Source organism: Leuciscus leuciscus, assembly GCF_965113295.1.
Source record: "Leuciscus leuciscus genome assembly, chromosome: 8".
In the NCBI taxonomy this organism is placed as follows: Eukaryota; Metazoa; Chordata; class Actinopteri; order Cypriniformes; family Leuciscidae; genus Leuciscus; species Leuciscus leuciscus.
Genome location: NC_138732.1, coordinates 8,673,503 through 8,681,985, shown reverse-complemented (window position 1 = coordinate 8,681,985; position 8,483 = coordinate 8,673,503). Strand labels below are relative to the sequence as shown.

The window sequence follows — 8,483 nt, the reverse complement described above, 5'->3', positions numbered from 1 at the left end:
AAATATTATCCAAATGCAAATGGGACCAAAATAATGGACCTACATTTTTATTTTATTTTTTACAATTTTGAATACTTTTGAAAATCTCAAATGTTGTTTTCCAGCTCAGCTCGGCTTCTAAAAAACATTTACATTCCAGTAAAACTAATCATAATTTCCACTTTACCTTGTTGAATGATGATTTTGTGAAGTAAATGATGCTTAACCAATAGCAGATCATTTCCACGAATTGCCAGATCGTTTTCAAACCAACTGCAAATAGTATTCCACATTTCTTACACCAATAGACCATTTTCAAGCAGACTAGGGCACAGTTCCTAAATGTGCAGTTGGAAAACAGCTTTCCCGCCAAAGATAAAAACGTTCTGAATTGTTGCCAGTAATTGAAAGACTGAACACATATTTTTAACCAAAGCCGCTCTCAGAAGGAAAGCAGTTGCTGTGCTACAACCTTTACGGTTAGTGACTTTGCATATCTGAAGGTATGTGATTCTGTGCAGCACTTCAAGGCTCAAGCCTTGTCTTTTGATTTCACAAAGCTGTTGGCTACACGATTTGGCTGACTATGTGAAAAGGAGAACGCTTTCATAAGAGCGCACAAGAAACCAGCCTTGTGTGAGTTTTTCCCCCCTTGCAAAATCAACCAGCTTTTCAAAACAAAAGGTGAAAGTTGTCCAAGAGAGAATATCTGGGACACCATCTGAATCTTAAAATATTAACGTATCCAGGCCAGCAGAGAGCCTGCATTCAAAAGAACGAACCAAGCTACAACACAAATCAGAAACGTGACTCAGATGGCAAGTGCGCTCTCAACACTGAGACTATTTATGGTGACAGAAGGAGAGATTGCACAGATAGTCTGCAACCTTTTCTTCAGCGTCGACTCACCATCAGGGCCTTGTCCATGTAGAACTCCCTCCCAGGTGTGCCATTGTTGTATTTGGTGTCGATGGCAAAGCAGAGGAAGAGCACGTCCACTACGATCTCGAAGATGGACAGGAAGCAGTGTGCCACCAGGAACGCGAACAGACACACGATGATGAGCGGCAGGACCCACTCGGTGTAATCCCTCTGATAGTTCAGCGCTAACACCCCAGCGAACGCCGTGCACGACACGATCAGGATCTGCATGGTACCCAAACGCTCAATTAGCAGCTATAACAATCAAGAAAGAAATCCTACTGGAAATATTTTGGTTTACAGAATGGGTTGCTTAACCATCAAGGCGTTCTTGGTAAACCAGCTTCATCAGAATGATGGTGAAACGGCTTAACCAGTAACGTTCTGTCCAGCCCATCGGTGTCCAAACTCGGTCCTGGAGGGCCACTGTCCAACTTGCCTCAACACACCTGCCTGGAAGTTTCTAGTATGCCTAATGAGACCTTGTTTACCTGGTTCAGGTGTGTTTAATTGGGGTTGGAGCTAAACTTTGCAGGACAGTGGCCCTCCAGGAGCAGGATTGGACATCCATCCACACCAGCACATCCAGCATAACCAGCTTGAACTACTATGAGAGTTCATGCAGATCTAAACTTTGTAAGCTTGTGACTTTTAGTTCATGTCTGTTTGAGGACATAAAAGTTGACAAATAAACAAAAAAAATTAAAATTTTAAATGAATTAGAAATATAACCTAAACTAAATCTGGCCTCATTATTAAAACTCTTTTCATGAGTGAACTTTTTTAACAGAATTGTTATTGTTAATAAATAAAAGTTATGCTGGATGTACAGTAGGACATACACTACAATTCAAAAGTTTGGGGTCAGTAAGATTTTTTTTTTAAAGAAATTAACACTTTAATTCTGCTAGGATACGTTAAATTGATCAAAAGTGACAGTAAAGACTTTTTTTTTAAGGCATTCAAATAAATGCTGTCCTTTTTGATCTTTCTATTCATTGAAGAATCATTAAAAAAAATGTATCACACTTTTCACAAAAAAAGAATATTAAGCAGCACAACTGTTTTTAACATTAATAAGAAGAAGAACTGTTTTTTGGGCACCAAATCAGCATATCGGAAATTTGGAATGATTTCTGAAGGATCATGTGACACTGAAGACTAGAGAAATGATGCTGAAAATGGAATAATTTATCACAGGAATATATTGCCTTTTAAAATAATATAAAAAAAATTTTAAACAGTTATTTTAAATTGTAATCATATTTAACACATATTTTTGATCAAATACATAATAAATTGGTGAGAATGAGATTTTTTTTTCACTCAAAAATGTTTTTTTCAAAAATCTTGCTGACCCCAGACTTGAATGGTAGTGTATGTCAACATAGAAAAGAAAATGGCACTCCTCAAACCACAGAATGAAACAGTTTATCTTGCATCATTTATAGTTCTTAAAATATACAACTACTATTGTCAAAACTCATCTGTCTTTCACCTTGCCCAGGAAGAGAACGAAATCTCCAACGGTGTTGATGGTCGCCACCCTAAGAGCGTTTTCCACCAGGATCATGAAGGCATCCCGGGCCGACGTGCAGAAACTGGTGCTGTTTATGGCCGTCGCCGCATAAGCATTCTAGAAACAGATTACAAGAATGAATAGATCACAGTTCTTTTCTTTTCAAGTCCCCCTGGAGTCAATAAATGTATCCCTTAAAACTCATCTTTGATCACTAAAATGACATAGTGAAATGTTTTTTCCTGTGAAAATAATTTCGCTTAAATGTAACTCTAAACCCTTGCCTCATTTAGTATACGTGGAACCATGAATATGCAAATTAGTCCCCGCCTCCACTCACACGAGCTCAGAGATCCACTCGGTCAACTTTACTGTAGTAAACGCTGCACAATGGCATGTGGAAATACTGGTTTAATTCAGCCATATATGTTTGAACCAGAAACTGTTTCAGAAGAAGAAGTGGAAGAGTGAATTATACAGGCTCTTCTATAAGTCGATGTATCAGAATAGTAATGCGTTTTATGTATCGCTCTCTACAACGTCAGACACATAACGGTATGATTAGCCTTTGGCTTGACTACATTATCAAACAGCTAATAATGTGTTGCTAATGTTACACAAACCATGTTCCAATTTGCCATCTCAGAGTCAGACAGCTGCCTTCTAACAATCAGCATCCTTAGAAACACTTTGAACAACTCAGAGAGTCAGTGGAGAAAGGCATATAGTTCATCATCATAACATCGTAATATACATCACATATAATTCACCCGATTTTCATTTCAACAGAAAAATATACTTCTCTTGAAACTCCCCTACTTCGCATCATAGTTATCATAGATATGCTAAAGTCCGCCAGCACGTTGAAGTGATTGGTTACAAGGTAGTTTGTGACGTAGAGAACAGGGACGATTTCAAACCGATTTGCACATGGTTTGTCTTAAAGCATATTAAAAACAACACATAGACAATTTCTACCTCAATTTGCAGCAATCCATTAACTGGCCTACCTGATTCAGATAGTTGAGGCACTTCTCCAGACACCACAGACAGCAGATACAGGCCTTCAGCATGCAGCGTGCACAAGCGTTTTCCTGTGGGGCGCGTAACATGGAACAGAATCAGAGCAAGCGCAGATGTTACCCACAGTGCATGTCTGTTGCACATTTGTCAGCCACTACCTTAATGCTCCAAATCTGCCTCTATAAATCTAGTGCTGATATCTATTAGAGTTCATTATATTCCCAAGATCACTAGCCATATATCAAGTAAATGATAGTTCACCAAAGTGGACCCCGAGATGACACTAATAAATAGCTTGCAGCATTAACTTCAAAAGATACCCACCAAAAACACTAGAAAATACCAAAGTAAACCAAAGAAAGAACATTTTCAGACAAGAAAAGTAATCTGTCTGATTCAAAAAGCCAAAGCAAAAAATTTTTTTCAGTTTAAGCCATTCTACAGTAGGCTATATATATATATATACAGTATATAACTAGTATTCTTCAAGACTGCATGAAGTCAAAATTGAGCATATTTACTGAAGGTGGTTTTATTGTGCACGATTTATCAGTAAATTAACACTCAGACACCCCACAACACTTGGAATATACAGCACGTGTCACATAGGGTCATTTTGTTATACTTTTGTGTACTAAATAGTGGCTTAATTTAAATATTTTGGTGAACTATCCCTTTAATTGAAATACAATATTTATATGACAAAATATTAAATTATAAAATATAATTTTATATAAAAATAAATATAATATACAAATATTTTTTTAAACACATTTTATTTCAGCTAGTTGCCAAGGCAACATTTCTAATTTTTGTTTAGTTTAACTTGAAGTAACTAAAACTAATACATAATAATTAACGAAAACCATATACACATTTAAAACTAAAATAAAAAAAACTAATTAAAAATGACACAAAAAAAACTCACAACACAAAATTTTCAAATTAAAGTAAAAAATTTAAATATAAAAATAAAATCTAATTTAAAATAATATGAACAAAAACTATAATAGTATATGAATAAAACTGAAAGAACACTGTCTCTACCATGAAAGGACTTAAATGCAAAAAAGTGTTTTTACTAATTTTAGTATTTAATACTAGCATAATACTCCTAGACAACATCTTAAGCCGGGTGCACACTGTGCGATTTTGGCCGCGATTTGGCCGTCTGAGACAAATTTAGCAAATCCTAAAATAATCATCTATGCTAAAAGTCTTTGATCGTTAGTTTGACATGTTCAACGACAGTCGATTAATGACCGTTGCGATCAAATTTGATCTCTGACGAAATTCTGGCAGTGTCAGAAGATTTGACTCACAGTCCAGTAGTGTGGCTTCTCCTACGACGACCGTCAAATTGTCTTTATTTTTCAAGATAAGCCGTGACGAAAATTTACATTTGAGATTTCTTTGTAGCAACCATTTCAATCCCGCGTGTAATGCAGCTCACATCACCGAACGCGTCATTGATTGATGATGTAAAACTCTGGACGAGTGCGTCCGTTTTCAACGCGTCTTGACTGTCGTACAGAGACAACTGAGATCTTACAGTGTGACATGGATTACAGCGAGGATCATGTTCGTACAGTCTGACAAGCAACAATCATAAAGGATGATAATAAATCGCACAGTGTGCACCCGTTACTGTTAGTTAATCACTGATGTAATCGTCCCAAGCACTTTCTTGTGCTAATGAAAACTGCCAGCTATAAGCATAAACATGCATGACGTCAGTTAAGATTCTTGCACCAACAGAGATTTGCAATTTAGATGAAGGACACGTAAAGTGAGCTGTGACCTTACCTTGCCTTTGAGTTGGTTGTGGATGTACATGAGAATGAGGCGTGGGATCTTGACAAGGGTGATGATGAAGGAGCCCTTGGCCACAGTGCCCAGGTGATACCGCACCAGGCGCAGCACTGATGACAGGATGGGAGTCACCGGGAGTTTGGTTTTGTCCCTGAATGGATATGAAATAAATTACTCATCTTTCAAGGTTATAGCTGTGAGCTGCAATAATAAACAACACCATGAATGCAGGATTAGTCGAAGAAAAATGCACTTGTAGACTTAGACTTATTCCAGATTATTCAAAGTAATTTCAAATAATGTAAACCAATATAATATTACAAAATAATAGTTGTTGTTTTAATGGCTAAGTTGCAACCTCGGCGTCTGTTTTCAGGCCTTCGCACTTGGGTCTCTCCAGCGCTGGAAAGCTCTTCTAATAACGCGGGTACAAAAGCTCTTCTAAGAAGCTTCTTTTTCCAGTGATATTCCTCTGAGCTTTTCTCTTTTGTAATGTCTCTCAGCCATCTCTCTTTCTACAGTTCAAATCTCCCTCTTGCTCACTCTCTCTCCTCCCTCATCATGATTGGACACGCCCCCTACTGCTGATTGGCTACAAGTGTGTCGTGCTGCTCGGTCCGATCCACTTTCAACAGCGTTTTTCAGAAATCGCTTGCTGCACCTTTAACATCAAAATGTTGACCAGTGGCATTTGAGAACATTTTCCACAAAAAATACAGACCTTGTGAAATAGTAGGTTACCACAGCACCGGCTACGGTCATCTGCTGACAGGCCAGGATGAACTCACTAATCCAGATCAGTCCCACTGCGTGGTACCAGGTCATGTACTGCAGCCCTCCTGTGAGCCTGAACTCAACCAGCCCAGTATCCTCATTCTTCTCCGGGTTCCCTGTGGACAGGACAGAGATTTTTGCTTTTAAAGAACGTACTGCAATAATAACACACCTTCAAAATGAAAACAAGGTGCCCAAGCAAAGTCGGCTAATTTGATGAGCAGTACGTAAATGTCCCACATTATCTGTACAAAATGACTTGAACAGAAGGCTATTTTAGGCCTTTTACACATTGTGTAAAAATGCAAAGCCCCTATCTGCAGTTCAAAGTACACGTTAATACATTTTCAAAGGGATAACCTGTATAATAATATGATGAGTGATAGTATAAATCTGTTCTGTTTAATCTGTTTTTAAGCTTAAATATAATTTAAACTAAATGGAATCTGTTTAAGTGAAATCAGATTTAGTTCTTTTTGAAACTTTTTGAATATATTGTTTGAGAATAAAAAAGTAAAATAACAATAAAACAACAAAATAGAACAAAATAAATATAATAGAAACAAAAATTAAAACAGAACAGAGCAGAGCAAAATGTAAAAAATGCCAAAAAATGTTTTTACTTTCTTCCTTGGAAAACAAAATGGAAAAAGTTAAAACAATATTAATGCCGCTTTTTCCCTAAACACTGAAAAATTATGGAAGAAAGAAGCATTTAAAAGAAATTTGGGAGCAAAATAAGGGTAGTTAAATGTCTTTTTCTGTGAAATATCCCTTTAAAACCCACAAACATCTTCATCTCACCAGTGGTGCCGAGAAAGAGGAGGACCATGATCCAGTAAACCCAAAAAAGAGAAAGAGCGAGGAAGGTGCAGAAGGGCTGCAGTGCCAACAGTGGCAGGTGGATGAACACTTTTCCTGCCACGTGGAACAGGGCGATGGTCAGGGCAACCCTCTTCCTCATAAACAACATCAGAAGCAACAAAATTCCCTACAGGAGCAGAAAGAGGGAAATTTGCAGCATGACACAGCCAAAAACACCAGCCATATTCCATATCCTCATTTCTTGGAGAGCTTACAGTGAACACAGTTGCTGAAACTGCGTAGATGAGCAGTCCTTGAGCGTGGTCTTTGGTGGGTTTCATGCCACCGTTGGGTTCTTCTGTTTCCCTCAGGTCCTTAGACATGGTCTCATTCATCGTCATTCTGTAGTCTATATATAACCACCACAGAACGCTGGTGCCTCCTGAGAAAGAACGCATGCCAAATTCACATTCAACACTGCAAAAACAGGAGTAAGCCTACCATAAAACACACTGTGTTAATGGTGATTCACCTTTGTTTGGGGCTAGATTACAGTGTATCCTTTTGGAACAGATACATCATAATAATTTTGGCTGACAGTCAATATGATCACATGAAGAGTGATATTATAAATCTATACCGTTTAGTCTGTTTTTCAAGCAAAAATACAACTCGCACTAAACTTTGGAAATGGAAGTAAAATCAGACATCAAAAACTATAAGAATTATAAGTAAATTACAGTATTAAGATGGATAATTGTACTTATAATAGATATAGATAATAGTACGTTTGAAACCGACAAAGAATATATTGTTTGAGAAAAATAACTAAAAACAAAACCGAAGAAAACTAAATAAAATAAAATAGAACAAAATTATAAAATTAAATTAAAAATAGACAATAACAAAATAAAATGAAACAAATTAAAATGTAACAAAAATACAATAATAAAACAATAAAATAAAATGAATATCCAAACAAAATACAATAGAAAAGAACAATGTAAAATAGCAATATTAAATATAAAAATATAACAAAATTATCAAATAAAAAATAATATATAACAAAATAAAATAGAACAAAGTAAAACAATAAATAAAATAAAATATCAGACCGACATGATCATTAAAAACTGCTAACTTTTGGTGATGCTCTGTTTAATTAATCAGATTGCCCTATTGTGCTATTTTGCACTCAGGAATAGTACGTGCAAATGAAGAAAGAAAGAAGGTTATTTTCAGCTCAGGAGGTGAGAAAAGATCAGAGAAAGCAGACTTGCCCAAAGAACCCAGAACCACCATTGCAGTGAGGATCCAAACCAGGACAGCGGAGATGTAACGAATGATCACCATGAGGATCATAGACAAAACTGCAGCATGCACAAAACAGGATCAGCCGTTAGAGGAACAAAATCAGATTAAGATATTCTTAATCGAAAAACATTGTATTATGGCATTTAAAAGTGTTGCAAAATTAGTTTCAAGTTGCCTTCATCTGATAGTGGCTCAGAACACTGCAATAATTACAATAGTGAGCCTTATGTTTAGATGCTTGTTTGTTAATGCTTAATAGTATAGACCTTATGTTGCCCCGCCCCTTTTCAGCGCTGCGCTCGTTGTCTTTTGACTTCCGGTCTGTATTTTCACAGCG

The 8,483-nt window shown here is 36.8% G+C and overlaps 1 protein-coding gene across 6 annotated transcripts in view; it reads right to left on the bottom strand.

Moving 5' to 3' along the window:
* slc44a1b (solute carrier family 44 member 1b) overlaps positions 1-8,483 on the bottom strand; it is a 27,504-nt gene that overhangs the window by 5,333 nt on the left and 13,688 nt on the right. For all 6 annotated transcript variants that reach the window (XM_082177560.1, XM_082177563.1, XM_082177564.1 and 3 more), the window contains exons 7-14: positions 8,113-8,202; positions 7,108-7,274; positions 6,833-7,019; positions 5,976-6,144; positions 5,249-5,405; positions 3,430-3,513; positions 2,399-2,536; positions 889-1,125 (exon numbers count right to left, since the gene is read on the bottom strand). In XM_082177560.1, coding sequence (XP_082033686.1) covers positions 889-1,125; positions 2,399-2,536; positions 3,430-3,513; positions 5,249-5,405; positions 5,976-6,144; positions 6,833-7,019; positions 7,108-7,274; positions 8,113-8,202 — 1,229 coding nt within the window. The remainder of the gene's footprint in view (positions 1-888; positions 1,126-2,398; positions 2,537-3,429; positions 3,514-5,248; positions 5,406-5,975; positions 6,145-6,832; positions 7,020-7,107; positions 7,275-8,112; positions 8,203-8,483) is intronic.